This window comes from Haemaphysalis longicornis, unplaced genomic scaffold (genome assembly GCF_048455015.1).
Source record: "Haemaphysalis longicornis isolate Haplotype H1 unplaced genomic scaffold, Haemaphysalis longicornis Haplotype H1 scaffold_1, whole genome shotgun sequence".
NCBI classification, from domain to species: Eukaryota; Metazoa; Arthropoda; class Arachnida; order Ixodida; family Ixodidae; genus Haemaphysalis; species Haemaphysalis longicornis.
This window is the reverse complement of record NW_027526203.1, coordinates 299,494,922-299,521,419: the sequence shown is the minus strand read 5'-3', so window position 1 is coordinate 299,521,419 and position 26,498 is coordinate 299,494,922. Positions and strand designations below refer to the sequence as shown.

The 26,498-nt window shown below is 49.8% G+C and overlaps 1 protein-coding gene across 1 annotated transcript; it reads left to right on the top strand.

The window, feature by feature from the left end:
• Positions 1-5,084: 5,084 nt before the first annotated feature.
• LOC144149061 (uncharacterized) lies at positions 5,085-7,023 on the top strand. The gene is made up of 4 exons (XM_077680607.1): positions 5,085-5,426; positions 5,587-5,800; positions 6,463-6,559; positions 6,630-7,023. The coding sequence occupies exons 1-4, from the start codon at positions 5,387-5,389 to the stop codon at positions 6,822-6,824; spliced, it is 546 nt and encodes a 181-aa protein (XP_077536733.1). The 5' UTR covers positions 5,085-5,386; the 3' UTR covers positions 6,825-7,023.
• Positions 7,024-26,498: the final 19,475 nt, after the last annotated feature.

Genomic DNA, 26,498 nt, shown 5'->3' with positions numbered 1-26,498 from the left:
CGCGCATGCGTGTTCTGCTCCTTTCGTTTACCGCCGGTGCAGCTACACGGCGCTCCTATTAGGTTCGGCCGCAGCTCCCGTGCTCCAATTACTTTTGACTGCCAGAACGCTGCGTCATCGGCCGGCAACGATCACGCCAATGGCAACCGCACCGACGCCATCCACCACCATTGAAGTCGAGCAGCGCACGTGAGCTAGAACTTTTGAGGCTGGAATTTTTGCAAAACACTTAGGGACTGTAGCATTTCACGCAGTTTTAGATAATAATTTGTACTTTTATATGATGTATTCTTACAGCAAAGCTGTCTACGGCTAGTTTCTGAAAATTTCGCGCCGTTGGACAGAGTCGCGTCGACAAAGAATTTTGAATCTTGCGGAAAAGCGAAATTTCTTGTGAATGATCTGTAGCTCTTAATCTAACGTAGCGGTCTTGACAAAAATTATATCGAAATTGTCCGCTAGGACGACTCTAACGTTCCACCGAGTTTCACTTATTCCTCATAAGTACTTCACAGTGAAGTCAGTGAAGTTATAAAAGGTTCTTGAACATCACTTGCAGGTGCCACGTTGGTGCTGCCGCTCCTATCTCGCTGAGAAAGCTGAGCGCAGTGCATCATAACTGGCTGTGGTGACGCCATGTGCAAGCCATCTATATATACGGTCAACTACGGAGGAAGACTGGCTACATAAAACAGCTGTTACTATTGTTTTCTCGAAACTATATGACAATCAGCTGCTAAGACATCTCTAACGCCGAGTTTCATTTACTTTTAACAATTACATATGTGTCCACAGTGAAGTTGTAAATATTGTGGAATTCCCGTCTGTTGTCAATACATGGGCTTCCACGGGAGGGAAACGGACAGCCCCCTACAGAATAAAGCTCTATATAGTCCTTCCAAGTTTCATTCAGGTAATTAACCCAGGAGTATGATCAATCACAAATTAGAAACAAACTCCGAACATATTGCTGGCGCTAGGCGGGACAAGGACGACGAATTGTGTGTAATTCGTCGTCCTTGTCCCGCCTAGCGCCAGCAATGTTCCGAGTAAAAAACCAACTAGCCCCATTTCAAGCTCTAGAAACAAACGTTTTGTTTATCTTGAAAACAGGCGCGGAAAACACGTTGACCAAGAAAAGAAATACACAGGACGGCGCACAAAGTAACCATCTTGGCGAAAAGTGAAGGCAGGCAGGCAAAAAAAAAAGGCGCCACATGCATTTTTAAATGCAAATTTTCAGCGCGTCGTCCTGTGTATTTCTTTTCTTGGTGAACGTTTTTTCCGCGCCTGTTTTCGAGTTGAATCAACACCAACTCGCCCAACTTTCCATCATGTTTTGTTTAGTCCACTGCGGCCAGCTTTGCTGGTCATCCTTATTCACTAAGCGGAAGGGCACTGAATTTTTTTCTTCTTTTAATGTATATAGTACGTCTTCTTGCCTCCCTCCAATGCTATCATTCCTCGTTCCTTTCTGCCACTTGAAACTAACGTCCCCAAAATAACCCCGTGCGACATCAGCCTTTAGTACCCCTATAAGGGGCGTCACGGCCCCATGATTAGCATGTGGATCGTACTCACGAGTCGGGTGCATGTTCATACTTATAGTATATTCACTTGTGAGTACATGCAGGTTGAAACCTCAGCATTCATTCAGGCATTACGGAACGAGTGTGTAGACGAGGATTATGTAAGAATACTAAAGGATATCTACAATGGGTCCACAGCTACCATCGTCCTCCATAGGGAGAGCTATACCTATAAGGACACAACCTCTCCAATGTTATTCCCATGTTCACAAAAGGTATTCAGAACATTGGATTGGGAACAGGTGGGCGTAAGGGTTCATGGAGAATACCTCAGTAACCTCAGATTTGCTGATGACGTTGCCTTGCTAAGTGACTCGGGGGACGAATTGCAAAGCATGCTTGCCGCCCTGGACCAGCAAGGTAAAACTGTGGGACTAAACATTAATATGCAGAAAACTAAAGCAATGCTCAATAACCTCGGGAGAGCACAGCGGTTTGAGATAGGTGGCGAGGCAGTGGAAGTGGTAAGCGAATATATCTACTTAGGCCAAGTTGTGACCCCGGATCCCAACTATGAGACAGAGATAATTAGAAGGATAAGAATGGGGTGGAGTGCATTCGGCAGGCATTCTCAGATAATGAATGGCAGCCTACCATTGTCCCTGAAGAAGAGAGTGTATGACAGCTGCATATTACCGGTAGTCACCTACGGGGCAGAAACTTGGAGGCTCACTAAGAGGGTTCAACTTAAATTGAGCACGACTCAGCTAGCAATGGAACGGAAGATGATAGGTGTAACATTAAGGGACAAGAAGAGAGCGGAGTGGGTGAGGGAACAAAGCGCGTGTTAAGGACATATTAGTAGAAATTAAGAAGAAGAAATGGACGTGGGCAGGGCATGTAATGCGAAGGCAAGATAACCGTTGGTCATTAAGGGTAACAGAGTGGATCCCTAGAGAAGGCAAGCGTGGCAGGGGACGGCAGAAAGTAAGATGGTGTTGCGATCGGGCGGGGGCACCCGATCCGAGTTCCGTTGCCTCCGACATACGAGTGGTAGCGTGTATGATGCGAGCGGCCAGCCGCTGTTGCAGCCGTGAAGAAGTCCAGAGCAGTAGGATAACGTAACTGTTTACTTCATAGCGAGAGGTGAGCCGAAGCCAAAAAAACATACAATGCCCCGACGGGCGAGGTTTACAATACAGGACTCGAGCAGAGCGACCACATGGATTCGCTGCTCAGACAGGAATGATTTTCATCGTTTGGGCTGCTTCTATTTATGCTCAAAAGCAACAATGGTCAAACGCGAACAAGTAGCCACACGCCACGAACATCACAGACACACACAACGCTCTTTCCATAGTTCGTGAGTCATTCATGGCTTCGCCCCACGTGGCGTCCGAGAGAGGGGAGAGAGTGTCCTTGAAAGGTGCCGGGGCCGCGCTATCGAATGTTGATCGCGCCGATAGCGAAACGTCTGAGCCGGGGATGTCAAGGCGTGACTCACCGACGCGCTGGCACCTGACGTCTGTGGGGCGCACGTCCGTGAAAAATCTGGGTGTGCCACTGGCAACCGCCGGAGGCGCGTTGCAAAGCGAGGTGTCTGACCCGGGATGGCGAGACACGAAAGGACGATTCACCGACACGCGGGCGCACGTGGTGTATTCCCACGTGGTGGCTGATGCGGGAAAATACGGCGGCGTTGGCTGATTCGTAACAGCTTCTCCGCCGGGGGTCCGAGATCCCGATGGATAAGGGTCTTCAACCGTTGTCCGGAGGGATGCTTTCGCAGTGAAGTGCTCAGCAGACGCTCGACTCCAGGCCTGGGCTGTACGACACCGTGCTGGAGCTTCACAGGGGCCGGTCACTGGACGAATAGTGGCTCCCCAAGAACGTCTCTGGCTTGGTCAGGCAAGCAACAGAACAACACAGCAAGACACAACCGCATCGCCGGCAAGTGCGAAGACAAATCCACACTGAAGATCTACCAGGCTTTTAGTTGCGAAAAAATACGCTAATAACTAACTACACTAGTTAAATTTTAGCCCAGCAGTACTTTAGACAAGTGCACAAACTTGAAAGGTGACATTTCGCGTGATTGGAAATGTCCCACACACAAAAAAAAACGTAATCGTAAGGGCGAAACCTGCTTCAGGAAAAACAATGAAATTGAGAAAGTCAGGCGTCTACAGGCCACTTCTCGCGCAGAGAGCTACGATTTGAGCTCTCATCATTGCCCCGAGCTTTTCCCTTTTTGTACCGCACTTTCGGTGCAGCCGTTCTCTCAACGCTGCTGTGACCGCGTGAAATGACACCGGTCGTCTTGTTCGACAAAGGTCGAGCGCGCGGAGGAGCGAGCGGGATTTTCCACCGTTCATACGTTAGGCGCGCACTGCTTCTAGGCGGCGTTCCCTTGGCGCGATGCGAGCTCACAGCTTTACCCCTTGGCGTGCCCGCACTGAAACACGTGCCGCAAGTACGCGCAAAAGTTTTCCCTCTCTCCTCGTTGCTCACCTTTTCGCGAACGCGCTCGGCAAGCGAACATCGGAACGCGTTTACGTTTACTTCTCTAGGCTGGTCGGTTTCCGACTTCGGTTCAGCCACAGGCGACACCGGAACCTCAACTAGCTCAGCCGATGTTGGCCTATCATCGGGAGCATCAGCTGGAAGTGAAACGGGCACGACGAGCCCATTAGACACCTTGCAGTTCCCAACAGTCACTACCTAGTCGTCCCTCGCGCTTTCAGCGACAGCCTCGGCACGCGAAGACCGAAGCGTGTTCCCGTTCTGCTTCCTCACTGCCAGAACTACACTACAACCAGGCTGACATGTCTCAAAAGACGGCTCAGCCGCCCGCGACCCCTGAATCTCTACGAGCTCGGCTGGCCGTTGCTCGAGGTCAGCTACCTGAGCTGGTGGCAGGACGGAATCGGCTTGCCCAGTGGCGAGACCGTCATGACTCCCAACTGAACCCTGCAAACCGTTTGCGCTTCGACGGCAGGCTTTCCCACCACGTCGCTCGTTTCTGCACTACCGTCCGAAGGAACAACCTCCGTTTCAGCGGACTCGTGTTGCCTTTCTGTAGCCTCATGGTTTCTGCACTCCCGCGGAATGCTGTTAGCCCGCGAACTGGGCGCGTTCGGGTCGACAGCCGTTTTCAAGGCCTCCCGTGATCTAGCGCACTTCAAACATGGCGACGAAACATCTCCGCTCACCGTAGGAGTATTTCTAGGGACCATAGTAGGGACCTTACACACAGTTAAGGTCCCTAAAATTACTAAGGTAGCGCCATCTTTAGATCTCGCCGCCTTTCGCCCTCGCCCGCGCTCCTCTCTTACTTCGTTTTTTGCCATTTTCTTTTTCGCCGGCGAACGCCGCGCGCCATTGGCCAAGGGAAAAGTCACGTGGTTTTGTTTTTTTTGCTCCGCCGCCGGGTCGCCTCGCCGATGCCTCGCCGGCTGGGACATTGCGCAACGCCGCCGCTGCGACGCCATTGCTGGCTTCCGAGCCACCGTCGCCACCGTGCTTCAGTACCGGAATTAGCTGCTCGCTTCGAAAAAATAGGTCTCTTCGATTTGGCTGCACTAGTTGCACCAGTTCAAGGGGTGCAGCACCGTCGTCCTCGTTTTGCCGGTGCCGCGCGCGCCCTCTGCACTTCCTTCCTCGTTTTGCCAAGGTGCAGGTACAGTGCAGGCCCACCTCGGCACTAGTTCTCGGTCGCCGTGCACTCGCCGAAAAGGAGGTGCCGGAATAGTGCAGCATGGCGTACGGGCCGCCCAACGCGTAGCAGACGACGCTGCGCGTCGTTTGACGGCGTGGAGAAGGACGTGTACCTCCTTCACAGCCCGGACGGGTCACCCATGCAGGGCGACAGCGGCTGCTACCTGTACGAGGCGTCCGGTAAGCGTTGTTGCATGCCGGCGATAAACACGTGTAGCGTTCAAGAGCGGTTTTATTTTTGGTCGTAGCCATGTCGGCCTCGTCGCGTTGCTTTGGGTCGCAGTTTGGGATTTCTCAAAGGCTGTGCCGACTTTATACATGCTGGTGTGTACTTTTGCAGACGGGCAGCACGTAACGTTGCGGTTCACGGCAGCCGGCGATGAGAATTTGCCCCCTCCGGCGCTACCGCCGACGTCCGCCTGCAGTGACGGCGATGATTGTGCAGCCGCACTGGCTGAAAATGAGGGGGAACTGTGGAGCGCCCGGAAAACGAAGTTCTACATCGCCCAGTACACCGCGCTCAAGGACTTGGTGGGAAAGACCAGAACACTCTGGTATGTTATCCTTTGTGTGCAGAATTACATTCAGGATGCCAAAATTTCTCCCCGCGCGCTAGATCTCTGAACGCAGTAGCTGCTAATGAACTGTACAGGGGCGCTGGCATTGTCGCTCGAATTTCTAGTTCCAAGCAATTTAAAATTATTCACAGAATGCTAGCGTTCACACATCTTTTCCTCCTGCTTCGAGTGCTTCAAATATGTGACAGCTGAAATACTAATATCCTGATAGAACGGCACTTTATAGCAGCGCATGTTTACTAAGTTATAAATAAAACGTTGTGCACCCCTAGCATGCGACTCGTGTAAGTCAAGTGTTACTTTACTTTACCCATACATTACTTCAGCTGTGCTTTTCTTTTGTGTTTAGGACAAAAAACAGCTCTGGATTAAAATAACAGAGCTCATCAACAAAGAGTTCCTATGCAATATGGCGGCAACCCAAGTGGAAAATAAATGGAAGAGTTTGTACCGATCATATAATGCAAAAAAAAAAAAATAACACTTCAATACTTCCACTGGCCGTGCCCCCACAAGTTGCGCACACGAGGAGTAAGTTGGAATTATTTATTGAACTATTCAACAGTTCTGGCATCCCTCATACCCTGAGTCACCTCGAGACACCATGAACCTGTTTAACCATTGAAATGTTCTTACAGGGAGCTTGCCGCAGTTCTAGAGAAGGAACATAGCATACACCCAAGGATCCTTTTGGAGCCTGGGAAGGCAATCCTACCAGGAGGGAACCCACCCAGGGTAATTGAAAATTGCATTGTGTAAGCAAAGTGCTGTCTGTTGGCGTGACGTTTATCCACAACTTCACCAGGGCCAGCACTGCAGCCGAAGGACCTTGAGGGTGGAGGAGATGGACCTCCTGAGGACTTGTCGGTGCACAACAAGGGGGGCCCTGTACCGAAGAGAGTGCAGCATAGCAGGTCGCAGCTTGGTCCACTCTTGGAGACGCTCCAAAAGATGGGGGAGGCCAAAGGGAAGCAAGAGGAGGCCAGGGAAAAGGCCATAAAGCCGGCCAGCAGTGGCAAGAGGCGAAGGCAAAGCGCCACGAAGAGCGAATGCAAAAATTCGACCGCCTCATAGATCTGCTTGCGACAAAGGACAAGTGAAACAAACAATAAAGACGGCGTGTCAGGACTGCACACTTTTTAATTTCATGCAAATGTTTCTTCTAGCAGTGCCAACTCTGTTTTCATGCAAATGTTCTCTATGCACATGGTTTGCACATAATGTGAACACCACCCTTTTTCAGATAGTTCCCAGCCTTTCACAGTGGATGCAGTTCAACAACATAGCAGTTTCCGTGATGTCGGATATGTGCTAACACAAGGCACTTTCATGTCGACTTTGCGTTGGCAGGGCAAGGGTGTCCACAATTAGCACTGCTCTTTAGCAATGCAATCTCTCAAAGCCTGAGCGTAGCCTCGTTGGTTGCAGTCGAAGTCCCCTTCGGAGGCGTCGTTGCCCACATCATCATCACGGTGCAATGACGTCAGCTCCTGCAGGAAGTCTGTCGTCGTCGCAGAAGTTGTGCAGAACGCACGCAGCCATTACAATGTAGCAGGACTGCTCAACAGTTCTGGCGTCTACAAAGTACAGCCTCCTAAAACGCTGTTTCAGGAGGCTGAAGGCGTTCTTAATGGCCACTCTGCTGGCTATGTCGCCTATTAAAGTTACTTTTCCACGTGGGAAATGTGCACCCGTTGTCCCTGAATGGGGTCATGAGCCACAGCATCAAGGGGTACGCGCTGTCCCCAAGAATGTAGCTTTCCCCGCACTCGACGGCTGCGCGCTCGAAGAAGGGACTCTCTCTCAGGACGCGGGCGTCGTGCGCCGAGCCCGGGAACCCGATGAAAACGTTTCGGAACTTGTTTCTATCGTCGCAGATGCCTTGCAAGATGATAGAAGGCCACTTCTTGCGGTTGAAATACGACTTGGCCGATTCACTTGGCGTCAGTATTTCGATATGCGACCCGTCGATGCAGCCAATGACATTTCGAAGGCCCTTTCCACCGCTCTTGGCTAGAAACCTGGCCTTGATGCGCGTCACTTCCTCCACGCTACTTGGCCAGCCGATGACTTCAGCGCTAATTGAGTGGAGGAAGTGAATGACCCCTGTGACACAGGCATGCACCGACGACTCCGTCACGTTGAACTTGTCTCCGATCGCGTACATCGACACTTGCGAGCCGATGTATGTACACAAGCGCAATGAGGCACGTACTCTGAGCTGATATTTGTTGCCGGCCTTGCACTGCGCTCGGATAGTAGGCCGAAGCGCTGAAACTTGAGCTCAGACAATCAAACGTCTCCCTCGACAGCCTGAACAGCCTCTTGAATTCTTGTTCGTTGTATCTGCTGACAACACGCTCGTAGCCAGACGCACGATTGGCGTCTTCGCGTACCAACGCGCACGCCACGGAAATGCACACGGTGGCGAACTCGTCGTCAGAGTCACTGCACGGATCACTATACTCCCTGCCGTCGCTGTCGGAGTCGCGTAGCTGCGCGGCAGCTTCGAAAAGTGCCATGTCTGACAGCCGATCCATGCTCGCGATGCACAAAGCTCACGTTCGCGTCTCCCGGCTGCTGCTGCAGGCCTACACTTGTGTCCTCGTTTTGGTTGTATCCGGTGCGCGCTAGTGTCGTGGCTGCACCAGCACTTCCTGAACCGGCGCTGCACGCGCGCGACACCGGCCGGCACCGCTGCGGCACTTTTCGGAACTAGTGCAGCCAGTGCAAGCCAAATCGAAGAGACTGAATGTCGCACCGGTGTCGTTTTAGGTTGCTTCTCGGTGTCGATGTGTTGTGCCTTAGGCAGCGCGAATATCGTCAGGCAGGGCACAAGACTTCGTTATTCCGTCCGGGAAACGCGACGCAGAAAGGAGAAAAGTTTGGTTGCATAGATTTGAACGGGCATACTTCAGGCCGACGCTACCATCACTCTTTTGCGAGGTAAGTTTCTGAATGCTTGTTCTTGCTCTGTTAAATTCTGCGCGAGCTTGAGCGGTCACTTACGAAGAAATGCGTATTCCCTTCGCGACCGTCGTCCACGCTTTGTTCTGAGTAGGCATTGCGCGCAGCGCCGAGTTCGTCCCGTCGTAAGCTTTGGTTTGGATAAGAGGCCGTGTATTTGTCATGTGCGCGCTTAACTTTCAGCATCAATATCAGCGGCGTAGCATGTTCAGTCAGTTGTCGTAAGGGTTTCGTGACGCGAGAATTGTTCACCTGAATTCATGCTTGTTTTGGCCGACGGCAGCTTGCGTCTGACCATGTATCGTGTGCGTTCCGAGTGCGTGTACGCTCTTTTTGGCGTGAAGTCATGTTTTGTGTGTTAGCTACCCGAATGGTATTATAATCCCGTTGTTATGACATCGGAGTGATTTGCTGCGTAATATGGGCTTGGTCGGTGCGGCGCAAATTGAGGCTGTTGCGAGAAAAAAAAAATTGCGGCTAGGTAAAACAATTTAAGGTCAGCTAATATAGTGACCGCGCCGTTGACGTACGTTTGATGCGCAATTTCTGTTATCGCTTTATTAAATTCGCGCACGTTTGAATGAGCACTTCAAATGCATATTCGCACCGTAACGGCTGTACGCCCTTTCTTCCGTGTATGCACAGAGGAACGTTAATTACGACTTACGTTTGCATTACACGTGATGCCGTACATTTGCAGTGTGCGCGCTTACTTCATCTTAGTAGTCAATGCCGCAGCGTATCCAGTCATTGCGATTTGAACCAAAACACACTGGGCGACTATATTATTTTCAGCAGACGTATTTTTGTCCAGCAAAGCGCTTGCTAAACGGGTTTAGTGTAGCGAGTTGAGCGGACGCGGCACTGAGCAGATGCGCGAACACGAATTTGACCATGCACGGTAGAACAGTCACTAACTCCCTTCTGCAATGCATTATTGCCTATATTTGCGGAGTGTTTGTGGCGCATCTCAAACTCGGTGGCGACATTTCTTTTCCCTTCTCAATGGGATTATTTCACGGATCAATTTGAGCAACGGATATTGGAGAAGCTTGGCGTTAAAAAAACTAAACCCAAATGCCACTCCCAACATTTTTTCTCACGGGAAGCCACGTCAGCAGCACAAGCCACCTGCACGACGTCATTACGGACGTTTGTTCCAATAAAATATCTATTTGCTGGCACCAATTCATTTTTGTGATTTATTGTTTTCTCTTGATAATCATCGTGACATTGGTCCTCTTTCGAATTTCTTTCGGGTGTATCCCTGTGTTAGTGCAATGTACAAATCTGCCAGAATATATCCCAGCACAAAACAATTCTGTCCAGGCGCCTCCATTAATAACGGCTGTAAACGACCGCGCCCGGTGAAAAAACGTATTGCATGATTAATTAACTGCAGTAACTAGTTACATAATTTGTACCTAGAGGGACTGTAATTTCAGTTTACCCGATCGATTGATCGCAGTCTTCTCTGGCGCGTATTCCCAGAATTACAAGTCTGCGTTTTTCACTAGGTTCGCACATGAACGTACGGCCGCGAGTGTAGTTTAGTGTATCCGGCTGCGAAGTCGGGGAAGCAGGGGCTTTTCACGTCGCTGTACGTGCACACACGCACAACAGCATGTGTATGTTTTTAGTCTACTCAAAGCAGCCTATAACGACATGAAGGTGAAGGAAACATTTCTACAAAAACGGCAAAGCACTCTAAACTGCGCGTAATTAAGGTAGGCTGTAGGTCGTTAGTAAAAGCGGGCGCAGAGTGAACGCCGCTGAGGATACACAATTATCGCAAGAAAGGCGAGTGCAAGGACGCCAGCGCAGCGCTCGAACTACGGCATTTGCGAATGAAGCGCACTGTATACTGCCGCGAACCGTGCGCAAGACCTCTGTGCAGTGATTGCACGACCACAGTCACGCGAATGCAAGAACGGAACTACCGTAACAGAGCAGTTTGAAATGTCCACGCTCGATCCTTTCGCATTCACGAGCTATCCTGAGGTGTTACAGAATGCCGCACACGTAAACAAAAACCACGCTGTGCGTATGCGCCAGCGGCATCCGCCTCGCAAATATCCCCTTGTAGACAAAAATATAAAACAAAACACTATCACTCAGTGCCTGTTGGTAAAACGGGGCTCTAGAAATCCTATAAATGCTACCAAAGAGCGATTTCGGCGCGAAAACAAGAGCAAACTGCAGCGAGCGCCCTGAAGCGTAGCAAGGGCGTCTGCTCTCAAGTGGCCAACAAATATGGCGGCCCCGCCGCGGAGTTAAAGGGACGGCGGCGCCGCGGGTGAGGGGAGAGAAAAAAGAGGAGGGCAGCGGAGAAGGAGGGAGCAGTTGGCGCTACCTTAGTTCTTTCAGGGACCTTACACACAGTGTACTTACGCTGCCCTCCGTCGTGAGCCTCTGGAAATGCCAGTCATCGCTTTCTGTCTGAGTTTCGCCATTCCTCACAGAGGTGGCGACCCTATCGTTACTCGAGCTCTTCGCACTTTCTTTCCTCGCGTTCCTGTTCTCGCTTTCTTTCCTCGCGTTCCTCTTCGCGCTTTCTTTCATCGCGTTCCTGTTCTCGCTTTCTTTCCTCGCGTTCCTCACGCTGGCGCACAGCCTCTGCCTCTGCAGCCTGATGTTTAGCGGTTTCCCTGCCATTGATCGTCTCAATGCACTCAGACAGCTCGTCATCGTCAGCCCCAACAGGGAGTATATATCCTGTATCAGCTCTGGCTTTCTCAGCGCGTCCGTAACATCCAAGCGCAACTCTTTTGCAAGCTCCAACAACTGCGGTTTTTTCAACGCCTTCAAATTCATGGCCGGTATAGAGTACTGCTTTCCCACGGCTCCAAAAAATGTTTTGCGCGAATAACCCACGCGACAAAAACACACGCCCTACCAGCTATCCTCAGAAGCCTGGTAAAACTCAGTGAAGAAAAGTCCCGCACTCACCCTTGACCGCCGTGAATTCTGCGAAGTCCGAAGCCGCCTTGACGTCCGTGGCGTTGGGTCTCGCACCGCTGGCTCCAGGTGTTACGAAGTTGTCATCCGACCGCTGCCAACCAGTTGTTGCGACCGGGCGAGGGCACCCGATCCGAGTTCCGTGGCCTCCGACATACGAGTGGTAGCGTGTATGATGCGAGCGGCCAGCCGCTGTTGCAACCGAGAAGAAGTCAAGAGCAGTAGGATAACGTAACTGTTTACTTCATAGCGAGAGGTGAGCCGAAGCCACAAAAAAATACAATGCCCCGACGGGCGAGGTTTACAATACAGGACTCTAGCAGAGCGACCGCATGGATTCGCTGCTCAGACAGGAATGATTTTCATCGTTTGGGCTGCTTCTATTTATACCCAAAAGCAACAATGGTCAAACGCGAACAAGTAGCCACACGCCACGAACATCACAGACACACACAACGCTCTTTCCATAGTTCGTGAGTCATTCATGGCTTCGCCCCACGTGGCGTCCGAGAGAGGGGAGAGAGTGTCCTTGAAAGGTGCCGGGGCCGCGCTATCGAATGTTGATCGCGCCGATAGCGAAACGTCTGAGCCGGGGATGTCAAGGCGTGACTCACCGACGCGCTGGCACCTGACGTCTGTGGGGCGCACGTCCGTGAAGAATCTGGGTGTGCCACTGGCAACCGCCGGAGGCGCCTTGCAAAGCAAGGTGTCTGACCCGGGATGGCGAGACACGAAAGGACGATTCACCGACACGCGGGCGCAGGTGGTGTATTGCCACGTGGTGGCTGATGCGGGAAAATACGGCGGCGTTGGCTGATTCGTAACAATGGGCAGATGAGATCAAGGAGTTTGCGGGGATAAATTGGTCGCAGTTAGCACAGGACGGGATAATTGGAGATTAATGGGAGAGGCCTTTGCCCTGCAGTGGGCGTAGATAGGCTGGTGATGATGATGATGGTAATGATGTCATGCAGGGCCTTAACCGGGTGGGGGTGGGTTAGACGGTGCTGACCCCCCCCCCCCAAAAAAAAAAAAAACATTTTCTGTCTTCAATAGTTTCGGTGATCCGAAAATATATACTGTGAGGGCCCCTGTCGACCAACGCCTCACCAGTGACTAACGTGCGCCTGCCCCTTCATGTTCGCTAACTTCATGCTGAGAACGATGCAACGTGTGCAGCTTGCCCTTCGTGCCACCCTTCCGCGTACCCGACACCCGGCCTCCAGTTCGAACCCCTCCTTTCTCCAATCGAGCAACCGACCAACCACCGCTTGCGCTGCTCGCACCGACGTACCCAGAGGGGGAACCGGTCCACTCGTCGAAGCCAACTCGTCCTAGGAAAACTGGTCATAGGGAAGCTGGTCAAAGAGGGCATCTCCTTCTAGGTGATCCCGTACTAGGAAAAGTGGTAGCACTGACCTTCTCGTGCTAGGAAAAGTCGTCTCGCGGTTCCATTTTTGGCTGATGTCGAGGAAATGGGGAGAGGAAGTTAGTGGCTTCTAATCTTATAATTACTCCCAGGTTGACCTCTTCAGAGTTCGGGGGTCCCCTGCTTTTGTTAGTTTGCAGGCGGTGGTTGAAATGGTTCTTCTATTTTAACACATGTTCCTCTGTCCTCTTCTTATTTCACTTCTTGTTGCAAAAAAAAAAATCACATTTTTTTCACTGGGTAAGGGCTTTCTTTTCAGGTTTATTTTTCTCTTCTCCTTCCAAAAAAATATTCGCCACGCTTTTGCAGTGGAGGGGGGTCGACTTTTTCTTTCTTTGGCGTTTTCTGTTCTTTTCTTTTTTTTTTCTTTTTGCGTTATCTTTCGAAGCTTTTTGCCTGCTTGTGTATTATCTATACATAGGGCAAAATGTTGGCCTCTTGTTTGTTTGAAGGTGTTGGTTGAAATTGGCTTTTTGGTTTCAGCACAACTTCCGGTTTCTTTTTTTGATTTTCTTCTTCTAAAAAATATTCGTCACACTTTTTTGTGTGAGTTTTTCTGTGGGGGGGGGGGGGCGGTCAACTTTTAAGTCCAGCCTTGATTGATTGTGGGGTTTAACGCGCCGACGCAACGCAGGCGATGAGGCGCGCCGTAGTGGAGGGCTCCGGATTAATTTTGACCACCTGGGGATCTTTATCGTGCGCCGAAATCTCGTACACACGGGCGTTTTTGCTTTTCGCCTCCATCAGAAAAGCGGCCGCCGCGGTCGGGAATCGAACCCGCGACCTCGTGCTCAGCAGCGCAACGCCTTAGCCACTGAGCCACCGCGGCGGGTTAAGTCCAGCCTTGACTTTCAGGTGATATGAAGACTAACAAAATGAAAGTTACCCAGCTTGACAGTCATCGTTTGTCAGCAGGCATGAAAACAAAAGATCAAAATACTAAAAAGCGGAAACAGAACTAAATCGCAATCCCAATACAGCGCCGTCACTTAATTACCAAAGATTAAAAAAATGTATTAGAAAAAAAGAATGGGCAAACTAAATCGAATATAAAAGGCTCACGTAATTAGCTGCACAAAAAAAAATAAGATACGCTGTCTGGCTGGCGCGTTCCTCGAAGGCGACAAAGGAAACATTAAAGGTGGTGAATTGAAGGAGGAGTGTAAGAATGTTTACGCATAAGATGAGAAATATACAAGCTTCTGTACTCTTTCATTTGAACATGATAGACGAAAAACGTAAATTGTGACGAGTTGGCCGAGTGTCCAGTTGCCCTAGGTTACGAGTTTCCCTAGTGAGCCTCCCACTTGCTCCCTGTCGAAGCCATCAGCTCCGGGCCGTCCCTCTCGCCACGAAGCCAGCGGCTACCAGAGACGGCCCTCGGGGTCCAAAGGGTCCATCGGGGTCCATAATAACACTTCCAAAGATATTATGTCAGGAGTACCCGCCGCGGTGGCTCAGTGGCTAAGGCGCTGTGCCGCTGAGCACGAGGATGCGGGTTCGATTCCCGGCCGCGGCGGCCGCTTTTCTGATAAAGGCGAAAAGCAAAAACGTCCGTGTGTTCGAGATTTCAGCGCACGTTAAAAATATCCAGGTCGTCAAAATATAATGCGGAACCCTCCACTAAGGCGCGCCTCATCGCCTGCGTTGCGTCGGCGCGTTAAACCCTATAATCATCATGATGTCAGGAGTCACCGGTAGGGCAGGGGTCAGGATATCGTAATGGACGTAAAGAACCCAGCGAAGCACTTAGCATATGCACACATTTCGTTTTAGAAATGGCAATTGCTGTTTCAAACTTCACGAGAGCGATTGCTCTGAACGTGAAAAACTATTTCGCTAACAGTCGAGGGTAGGTACTCTAGTTACCGTAGTAGCGGCATGGCGAAGGCAATGTTGCGAATCAGCCATCCAGTGTTGCGACTGGCGCAACCCCCTTTCTCCTTTCTAATCTTTATATCCCCCTCCTCCCCCTCCCCACCGCACTGGGTTGTATGCAGGTGAGCCCCCAGTTGGGCTCAATAATATCCCCAGTGCACTTCCTTTCCTTTTCACCCGAACCACATAGTAGTAGTAGTAGCCATCCGAGCGCAGTCCTGTGTAGCGACGTTGCCTTGCTCCGTCCGCTATCGACGCGGCGCAGAGCAGTGCGATGAAGTTCTCGAGCCGAAGAAAAGTTGAAGCAACATTCATATACAGAAAAGTAAAGGGCTATAATATAAAATAAAAGCCCAACCCGTACCACATACGTATCACGGGTGTTCATATACAATGTGTACAAGGGTAACAAAAGTTACGTGGCTCGCACAAAGGCGACAGCACCTCTACAGTCGGTGCCGCCGAAAACAAAAGTGCCGCCGGACGGGTTTTTATACCCCCGGGAGTCTGTTGCAGCCGCGAGCGGTTTGAATCGCTCCAATCAGGACTCTCGCTGGCCGAAGTTTGAAATACAACGAATGGAGGCGAAGCGGTTGCGTCAGCCGAGCCGCCACAACGGGGAAAGAGAAGGTGGCGCCGTCGCCGTCTCCGCGGAGCCGTCTCCAAGCATGTAGCGGCATCCCCCGGTCGTTCACTCGATGCATGGTTCGGCCGTGCCGCCGCGACGGGAAAAGGAGAGATCGCGGCAAAAGGAGAGGCGACTCTCCTTTCCCCGTCGCGGCGGCTCTGCGACGATGCAAGTTTGGGCCTGTCAGCCACGGGCGGTTTGGCCTGGTTTGGTCGAGGCGTAAATCGGCCCCGCTGTCGGCGCGTCGCCCCGTGCAACGAATTTGGGCCGGGCTACAGTGAACTAGTTCACTCTAGCCGGGCGCTCTTGCACAACAGCAGCTAGCTATCGCTGGTATCAGCGCTGATACTATCACTGGCATCAGCGCATCGCGCTGATAATGGCATGCATGGAAGGAGCAGCCACAGCAAGTTTCGCTGGGCGCGTGTGCAGATAAGATATTTTGCAGATATTTCGTGGGGTTTCTTTATCAGTCAGAATAAATGAGTACGCAATCAGTTTGTTGCTGAAAATACCGCAGTTAGATTCCTCTCATGGGTACTGACAAGTGCCTCATTGACACTTTAAAGAGTAGAGAGTACTTATGGAGTTAAATAATTATTACAATTCATCAATTAAATATCATTAACGAAAAAAATACTGGCCGCTACTCCACTGTATTGGAAACATTATGCGCTAGGTTTTCTTCAAGCAACGCCATTGCTCTTTTTTAAAATCTTGGTGCATGATAGCTGGGACACGTGTATATATTCTAGTCACTATACTACCGCTCGTAACACGCAGGGTCATCCTAGCTGCTGTGGCAAGCGTTATAACCCGAACCTTTATTCCTTTCCTTAACCAGCAATTAAATTTCGGGCAATGTTTCCTTTTTTGTAGGAAAAAAAAAGTAATTTGGAAGTCTGCTGTCCGCGCCATTGCTACTGCTGCTTCACTTAGTTTCACGTAGAGGCTCCCCGCTTTCTTTTTCACGCCTACCTATCTCTTTTATCACCCCTTTCTCTTCTAATCTTTACATCCCCCTTCCTCCCCCTCCCCACCGCTCTGGGTTGTACGCAGGTGAGCCCCCAGTTGGGCTCAATAATATCCCCAGTGCACTTCTTTTCCTTTTCACCCGAACCACCTAGAGAGAGAGAGAGCAGAGCAAAGAATCGGTCCCGGCATGGCTCCCGGTACAAGGTCGGAGCACCTGCGCATGCGCCCAGCCGGCAGAGGCGCCGGTCGGCTACCGGACACCGTACCAAGACCGGTTCTCCGCTCTGCTATAACTCTCCATTTTATGTCACCGATGCACATGATTCGTATGCGAAAATAGAAACTTTCAACATGGCCGCCGTGGTGCCCGCAACCCCCTCCCCTTCCGAAAAAAATATTCTCGGTACGGCCCTGAGTATTGTACACACCTTAGTATTGTACTCACACTTGAATTTGAGTACAAGTGAGTGTAGTGACTGAGCTGATTTATGCAAAACTGGACCGCAGCCACCGTGATTGAGGTTAAAATGAGGTCGAGATAATTTGAAGCTGAGAGAGGTCAAATATTGGGAGGTCATTTGCACTCCTTTAGCCGCTAGGCAATAGCCAATTTTCACGTGCTATTTCTCGCGCCGAAATTATTTTTCAGAGATCAGCTTGCATGTGAGTGCTCGTGAGCACCGAAAATTATGAATTTTTTTGAGAACGATATATCGTAAGCACACTTGAAGGTTGTCGTGCCGAATCTTGGTGGGCCGCGGGGACACAAAATAGCTTTGACTTTTAAGTGAACGATTACGTACAAAAAAAAAAACAAAAGAGCAAGGGCTGAAAGGCCACAGAATTACACCCCAAATATTTCATTTAACTGGTAAATGTGTGTTTTATGTGCATGCCCCTCGAGTATCAGCTAGAACAAGCACAACACGATGCGCACACACTCGCACAAAATAGAGCCCGCACATATCACTAACGCCCAGCATGAGACTGAGCGCACGTCATAAATGCTTGTAATTTAAGTGTGTAGCAATTACCATTGCTCATGGAATATCAGAACGGCACCAGCAAGTTTGTTTCTCCGCGAAGTCTTTATACAATCCTGGCTTTGTGCCGCTAGCAAAACCGCATAGATATTATATTTATGAACAGGGCATGCGTATACAGGGTGTCCCAGCTATCATGCACCAAGATTTTAAAAAAGAGCAATGGCGGTACTCGAAGAAAACCTAGTTCATAATGTTTGCAGTACTGTGGAGAAGCGTACCGTAAATGTCCGTTAATGAGACCTAACTAATTAATTCTAATTAATTACCTAACTCGAGAATTACTGTCTTAATCACTGAGTAGGTACCCACGAGGGCCATCTAACTGCGGTATTTTCAGCGACGAACTAATTGCGTACTCATTTATTTAGCCCAGTTTGGCGTTGCCAGTGGCCTGGCGAGCATGATTTAGTGGGCGTCTACCTCCCTCCCTATTTCCCCTCTTCCCCCTCCAGCGACCTTCGGTCCTCCCCTTCCTAATAAAAGAATTTATCATCATCATTCTGAATGATAAAGAAAGCCCGCGAAATATGAAAAATACCACGTGAAGGCGCTTCCGTCACACTTCCGCGCGCATTGTAAAGCAGCGTCCCCAAATAAGCTGATTGAAAGCTACTGCTTCGCTTGTCACCCGCCCGAAGAGGCACCGCATCACCCTGATAATGGCATGCATGGAAGGAGCAGCAACAGCAAGATTCGCGGGACGCGTGTGCAGATAAGGCACAAACTCAGTTGCGATTTCTTCGTTCTTTCTTTTGTTTATTTCATTGTGGCTAACTCCGAGGCAGCCTGTTTGAGGGCATTGCTTTACGATGCGCGCAGAGGCGCCGTCACGGGGTATTTTTCATATTTCGCGGGTTTTCTTTATCAGTCAGGATAAATGTGTACGCAATTAGTTCGTCGCTGAAAATACCGCAGTTAGATTCCCTTCGTGGGTACCTACAAGTGATTGATTTGATTGATTGTAAGGTTTAACGCGCCGACGCAACGCAGGCGATGAGGCGCGCCGTAGTGGAGGGCTCCGGATTAATTTTGACCACCTGGGGATCTTTAACGTGCGCCGAAATCTGGTACCTACAAGTGCCTCATTGACACTATAGTGATTGGGACAGTACTTCTCGAGTTAGATCATTAATTACAGTTAATTAGTTAAGTCTCATTAACGAAAAAAATGCTGCCCGCTTCTCCACAGTATGCAAACATTATGCACTAAGTTTTCTTCGAGTTACGCCATTACTCTTTTTTTTAAATCTTGGTTCATGATGGCTGGGACACCCTGTATATTATCGTCTGCTATTTTAGAAATCCCCACTTTCACATACAGCATAAACCACTGAGATTTCAACTTTCGACGGAGGAAATAGGTTGTAGGGCATGAGGAGCTGAAGCTGTACGTACTATAGGCTTACCAGGGCTGGTCCACAAAGAGTTTAGAGGGAGGGGGGGGGGGGGTACCAATCACGGCCACGCCCCCTTTTTTCAATGCCACGTGGCGGTTAGCATATCAACTGTGGGAGGACATCGTAACATTTAGTGCAGTCATGGGCATCCACAGAACTTTTTTTCCAAAGGGGGAGGGGGGCGAAAGCACACATCCATTGATAGGGCCTCGGGGAAGGGGAGGGGAGGGGGGGGGCAGCCTTGTATCAGCATGGCCAAACTAAAATAAAGCGAAAATCCCAGATAGGGCAGTTTACCCCCCTGCCTCCTCCTCCTCCTCCCCCCCCCCCCCCCCCCTCTCCGGACGCCCATGAGTACAGTCCAATGGCCAGATGGAAATGATGAGAGGTCCGATGCTTTTTCATGGTGCAAGAATAAAGCTGCGTGTTCTGAGGCACTTTAGAGGCTCTGAAGAGGCACTGCGTGTTCTGAAGAGGCACTTTAGGGGCGGAATTCCGAGTTGTGTTCGTTTCAAACGCGTTCGTTCCAACTTCGTGGCGTAGTTTCAGTTGCGGAGCCTCCGACGTGTGCGCAGAAACCCACGTGCTTCACCTTTCCTGTTTTGTGTCATGACTGTGTCATCCGCCTTCAGTCAATCAAGGCCCCAACCAAGCTGACGCTTTTAATGGACACAACTCAGAAATCTGGTTCGCAATGTCGGGGTACGTTGAAGTGCTAATAAAAATCACAAGCTAGGCACCTATTATTGCGATTAAGCATGATCGCAAAGCTTCTGCGTGTAGGCAAACTGGCAAAGAAAAAGTAGTGACAAGCACCTTTTAGCACTGGTTCCAGCTGGAAGCGCAATTGGAAGCATTTCCATAATCCCGTGTTAGCTCGTGTTTGCCAGCGAGGCCTGCAGCAGTGATAGTATACATATAGGATGGGCAATGAAAGCAGGAAAACGGAGTGGGTCGGACAAGTTTCTTTCACTGTGGCTGTCACTATTCGGCATGCATATATACGGCAACTTTGGTCCCTAAGTGGAGGCGCTTCATCACAAGGACAGCGGTAAAGCCGCTCTGGCAGAACAAAACTGCTTCCGGTCTCAGCCCCCCTTTTCCAATCCGAACTCAGGGGTGTATCTGCAGCGATATGATGAGGGGAATCCGCAAGGAGAGGTCGGGGCCACATAGCGCCTTGTAGACTGGCCAGTGGCCATAAGTGGGTGTAAGTTTGGTAGCGCTTGTCTCGAAGATACTAAGGTGAGGAGCAGTTATTGCCTCCAACCCGCCGCGGTGGCTCAGTGGCTAAGGCGTTGCGCTGCTGAGCACGAGGTCGCGGGTTCGATTCCCGGCCGCGGCGGCCGCTTTTCTGATGGAGGCGAAAAGCAAAAACGCCCGTGTGTGTGAGATTTCGGCGCACGTTAAAGATCCCCAGGTGGTCAAAATTAATCCGGAGCCCTCCACTACGGCGCGCCTCATCGCCTGCGTTGCGACGGCGCGTTAAACCCTATAATCAAAATCAGTTATTGCCTCCAGCCCACTTGAAGCCACCCCCATCTAGCAACATTCCCATGCTAACCAGGGTATTGGTACCCCCTATGAAATGGCACCCAGGCAACATCAACTTGATAAGGCAAGCGACCATAACTGTTAAGAAATAAAGATCTTCCTCTTCTTTCCTCCTACTAACGCCCTCTGCATGCGCACATTTCTTTATTAACAACGCGTTTGCCGTTAGCTTCTGCCCGTGGCAGCATTTGTTGTCCATAACTGATTAGGCCACCAGCGCGATGTCTGTCGGGGTGCGCAACAGCCCTGATGCAGGAGCCGAACCATGTGCACGTGTCCCATACTCTGGATGAGGCGCCGAGGCGCAGCGAAGCAGCTCAGTCTGACCCCTTAGTTTGGTCAGTGCTTGCACGCCCCACAAAATTTCGCTGTTGACTAATTGTGCACCTTACAAGGTGTCCCAAGTTATTCTGTAGTAAATAAGTTTCAAAAGAAATGATGAGCACAAAATTCACCATTCTTTTCTGGTTATGAGGACACAGGAGGATACTGCTAGGACACTGAAAAGTTTGCAACGACCACTTCACAAAACTTCATCAAATAAATTTTTAATTATTGGCGCTTCTAGTAGCCTATATTATACCAGAAAATTGGGGGCTGGCAGTAACCGCACCCTCCCCATTTTATAAAAACACCGAACCTGGCTTGTGGTGATATGAATCCCTCAAATGTGCTGGTTGTCTAGCATCATATATTGCCCGTCTCGCCCTCAGGTAATATGTTCAACCTCAACGGCCTAAGGACGCGGGTTCGATCCCTGGCCGCCGCGGCCGCTTTTCTGATGGAGGCGAAAAGCAAAAATGCCCGTGTGTACGAAATTTCGGCGCACGTTAAAGATACCCAGGTGGTCAAAATTAATCCGGGGCCCTCCACTACAGCGCTCCTCATCGCCTGTGTAAGCATCGGCGCGCACCACAATCAATCAATCAATCAATCAATCAATCAATCAATCAATCAATCAATCAATCAATCAGTCAGTCAGTCAGTCAGTCAGTCAGTCAGTCAGTCAGTCAATCAATCAATCAATCAATCAATCAATTAACCTAAAACGCTGGTAGTATTTATATTGTTACGTGGCGACAAGGTAAAGACAAGACGAATATTGGATAATAGAGCAGCGATGTATTTACATGAATGAACTATGTGCAAGCGGCCATGACAGCTCGAGCTGAGTCCGTGCCACAAACTGCTTTATCGTCGTCGGCGTGGATCCCCTGGAGCTATGTGTCAGCTTCCCCTTCTGCTTGAGTCCGCAATACAGTGTAACCCCGATAATACGACTTTAAAGGGACTGCGAGAAAGCGTCGTATGACCTGGGTGTCGTACGAGCGGTGTGCTGGTGATTGCCGGCCTAGTAGATGGTCTCACGCGACAGGTGGAATAAGAACTTATTTAAACTGCTATATTTAGTGCGTTCTCGTGTGATTTGCGAATTTTTAGCTGGAATCCCAAGTTTAAAAAAAGCAACGCCTATGTTATGCCCCCTCTGCTCCATGCGTCCGAGCTAGCCCGCCAGCCACGCGCCATGCGCGAGCGAGATAAGGCCGATGTGGTCGAGCAAATTGAGAGGGGGAAAGGCGAGTGTGAAACTGCCAAGGCCAAGCGAAACGAGCCATAGTACAAGGCGGAGATGAAAAAACAGCATTCCTGTACATGGTGGAGACACCATTTGAACGGTTCCGTGCCGTCGCTATTGGGTAAAGTGCTCAACACATAGCTGCTTTCGTTTCCCACAGGATCAAGCAACGCGAAATAGATACGATGATTCCAACTTCGGGAGTAAACCGTGTTGCCGCGATTATAGCGCGGTTTTGCTACAGTGACTTACACTGCGGCGACCAGCGTTTGACCCAAAATGGCGGTGCCAACGTCTGCGTGTCTCCACCCTTGCGGCGGACGCGCGTGATTTTATGTTATCTACCAAAGAAAAGAGCGGAGTGACAACGTGGATTTGAAAGACACTGATAAGGAGACAGCAGAGATATAGAAGAGAGAGCGTCGTGAAAGGAAGAAACTTAGATCGAGCGGGCGGGGAAAGCGGTTCGGTAATCGGTGTGGAGTTGCGTCGTACAGTAATCCCTCGTTTAACGGAGTCATCGGGACGGCGAAAAATTTCGCTATAAGCGGTATTTTGATATAAGCGACCACCCGAGAAAACTACAGTGGTTAAGCTTTAATTGCGCCACAACAGCGAGGAATCAAAATACAATGTATTCAGTGAGCAAAACCTTATTCAGGTGCAAAAACGGCAGCGAGGTTTGGCTGTTTAATGTTTCTCCGGGCGCGAGCAACCCCGCTCCAATCTGACCAAGCAGTGACTGGCGTCCGTACGCCTCGCAGACTGCAGAGGGAATGAGGAGAAAGCAGTGGCCGCTTTTACAGGGGGAGGGGGTCACAAAACGCTATGAAGGTTTCGCGCTGGAAACCGCCGCAAATTCCACAGCTCGAATCTGAGATTGTGTTTGTTGAGCTCAAAAAACGATTACCTGCTTATTGTGGGTACACAACACAATCATGAAAACTGACCGGTTTTGCACTAGGGGCTTTGCATGATTACTGGGCAATTTTTTCCCGGGGTGTGCAGCCGTGAACTTTGCATGAACCGTCGCGTCCACGCCAATGTCTAGGAACAAAATTCAATCAGCCTAACACGCAATTGCGACCGTTTGTCTTAAACTGGATGGCGCAAATCGAGCGTGACCGGCTCGAGAAAATTGCCGGGGAAACACCAGCTTATCAACTCGCCATATTGACCGCCTGCCTCGCCGCCCGCCGCTTGGCCACGCCTCCGCTCGCCACTTCGCTCTAAGAGGGTCCAGCTCTTCGTGCGCTTCGATTAATGCGGCCTTAAATGCATACGTTTGGGTTGGGACCAGAATAAATTTAGAATAAAGCGATATTTCGAGTAAAGCGATTTCGTTATAATGAAGGATTACTGTATGTGTTATCGTGTTCGTCGGCGGCTCGACGGGAGCCTCGAATTCACGGTCCGCCTGCCACCTGAACTTCGACTTCTCGCGCTTGGCGCGTTGGCATACTGTTCCCGCGCGGGGCCGTCGGAGGTCAACTCCCGCTCACGAGTACCCGCCTGCTTGCTTGCGTCTGTTCAGCAAGTTGTCTGGCCCGCCTGCAGACCTTTGCAAATCAAGCAGTGTCAAATGTAGATTACTGACACAAATTTTTGGCGTTAATATTATTGCACAGCTCGCTTCCTTCACTCAACAGAATACCCTGGCTGAAATATGAGCGGCCTGCGATGCGAAGAACATAGTTCAATTGGATCTCATTTATCGCGCCGACGGAGCAGCGCGCGGAGCGGCACTCAGCAAATGGACATCAGCGTGACATCACTCCAGGAGAGGAAAAAGAAGTGACACGACAGCGCTCGTCAAAAACTCGTGACGTCACTTCACGCGCGCGGCCCCACAAGCGGCGAGCGTGCGCAACACCCTCTCAAGCGGGCGCCGGTGACGTCCGCACAAAGCGGTGAGGTCAGGCAGGGAGTCTGTCATATGCGCCGTTCGGGATGCAAGCGCGGGAATTTGAAACAAACGATTTTCAGGGCGTTCAATATAATTAACTATCGCGCGCTGAAGTATTTGAAGTGCTGTTTCAGGTTGGCCAGACCATTAAGCATCGATAAAAGCAATAAAAGTGTAACATAAAATTTTCGTGTCAGTGCTCCTTTAAGAATAAAGAAGATCGGGACGAGGCGGTGAAGCTGTGTAAAATATAAGAAAAACGCCAGTTTATCCATGAAGCCCGTCGTATGAAGCGGACCGCATGCACCCGAGCGTCATATCATCAGGGTTTTTAATGCATTGTTTCCATGGGGAGTTTGCCGGGTCCATGGTGATCCGTCATAAGAAGCGAGTCGTCGCAAGTCCGGGGGACGTGTCAGAGGGGCTCCACTGTAATATTATTTACTAGAACAATATATATGATAAAACGAGAAGCAGTAGAGTTAATCCCCTTTTTGAAGGAATCAGTTGGGGCAAAGAATTTTAAGACAGGAACAGCCCTGTACACATGCATGCCTACACTTGCACCCAAACTTACATTGTCATACCCAATGCTCTCCGTACCACCATAATGTCATACCCAACGTGCTCTGTACCACTGCTAGGGGTATTCCAGGACTACAAGACGGCATTGACAAGAGCTGTAACAATTGTATAACTGAACTAGCAACAAAGTAGAAAAAAATGGACACCATCCGACCTTGCGAAAGTGGATGTCCAGCGAAGCTGTTGTACACCACTGCCCATGCTGATGAGGGAGAGAGGGTATGAAATGTTCCTCCTTGTCTCGGCAGGCTTGTCGCTTGCACTTGGCTTCTCTGGCGGCAAATGCTGGGTCCTGACGCATGTGCTCGGCGACTTGGGCGAGAACTACGGAGTCCTGCCCAGCCTGACGCATGCACTAGCTAGCCTTCGGATGACATCAACCCCCCTCCCCTTTTGAGAGCAGCTGCAAGCTTAATCTTTACCACAATACACGGGGGGGGGGTCGCATTGTTCACTGTTCGCCGGCGCCTTATCATCAATCACGTGGTTTCTATGCTTGTTTTGTGGTCATGTCTTTACACGAATACTGACTGAGCTCTATGCTGCACGTCTGATTAGCCTGACGCATGCGCTCGGCGTCTTTGACGAGAACTGCTGGGTCCTGCCTGAGTTTTTTGTTTTGCTAACAGCTTCATTCTAAAAAATCATGATTACTTTCTCTCCCAAAGGCATAGGTTAGCACACAGAATGTGACGACTCGGATAAAATGTTCCTTCTCAAGAATGTGTACATACTAAAGGCATGAAACAGTATTCATAAGGGATTAGCAGCACAGCTCGTGTTTGGGTTAGCCGGTATGTTAGCCGGTAGGAAAGACCGATGTACACCTCTTGCCCCTTTTCTGTACGCATGATACGCCCCAAGTCTAGTAGTACTTTGTATTACCTAAGCACCTCATTTTTACTTTTTGCAGAAACATAATTAGCTTGTGCAATAGCATAATTCATCACATCTGCCATGCTTTTTGCACTTAGCTGCACCGCCACCACAGAGCATATATTGAGTGGAATAAAGGCAAGGACTTGTGAAGTACGAGCAAATTTTTCACTGAAGCCAGGAATACATAAAACCCACAAGAGCAAACTTAAAGCGGCCAAGAAGGCAAAATAGGAATTCGGTTAATTAAAAAAGCTGCTTTTACCGAACAACAATGCCAATTTTATTGCAACTTTGGAACAAATAATGGAGATATTAAAGGAAACACAAAGCAGTGGTGACCCCCCAGCAACTTTCCAGCAATTTTTTTTAGACATCGCATAACCTTAATCGGCGGCTGTCGGCCTAAGACACCACCAAGAAACACGACTGTGCGGTTGTAGTGGGGCCTGTAATTGTTTGATCATATCACCTTAATGCTAACATGCAGTAATATAACTAGGGTAGGTACGTTTTTAGTTCTGGCCCATATTACACCATTCCTGCCCATAATATGTCCCTGTAGTGCAAAATATGAATGTTTTTCAATCCTTCCAGTTTTTTCGGTTAAAAAATGTTTTTCATGGCCGGAATGAAGTTGAGCGAGTTACTTGCTAGTTCATTCAAATCGAGTGAAATTGTATTTTGTCTTCATGGCCCTTTTAAGTTGCAACATAAATTTATGCATAAAGGTTTGTAGCCTACAACATCTTTGTAAAAAAAAATGAATGAGTGTTGTGTCTATCTCTCCTGCAAGTCATAAGGATATCTTGGGTGAGCTGGTAGATCATAGTAACATAAAACAGTTCAAAGCATGAGGATAAAGAAAAAAGGACAACACAGCACCTGCATTTTTTTTT

Coding starts and splice junctions, on each gene's coding strand:
- LOC144149061 (XM_077680607.1), top strand. CDS start 5,387: ATGCAGGGCGACAGCGGCTGCTACCTGTACGAGGCGTCCG. Junction 5,801..6,462: donor GGAAAGACCAGAACACTCTG/GTATGTTATCCT, acceptor ATGTTCTTACAG/GGAGCTTGCCGCAGTTCTAG. Junction 6,560..6,629: donor CAGGAGGGAACCCACCCAGG/GTAATTGAAAAT, acceptor CAACTTCACCAG/GGCCAGCACTGCAGCCGAAG.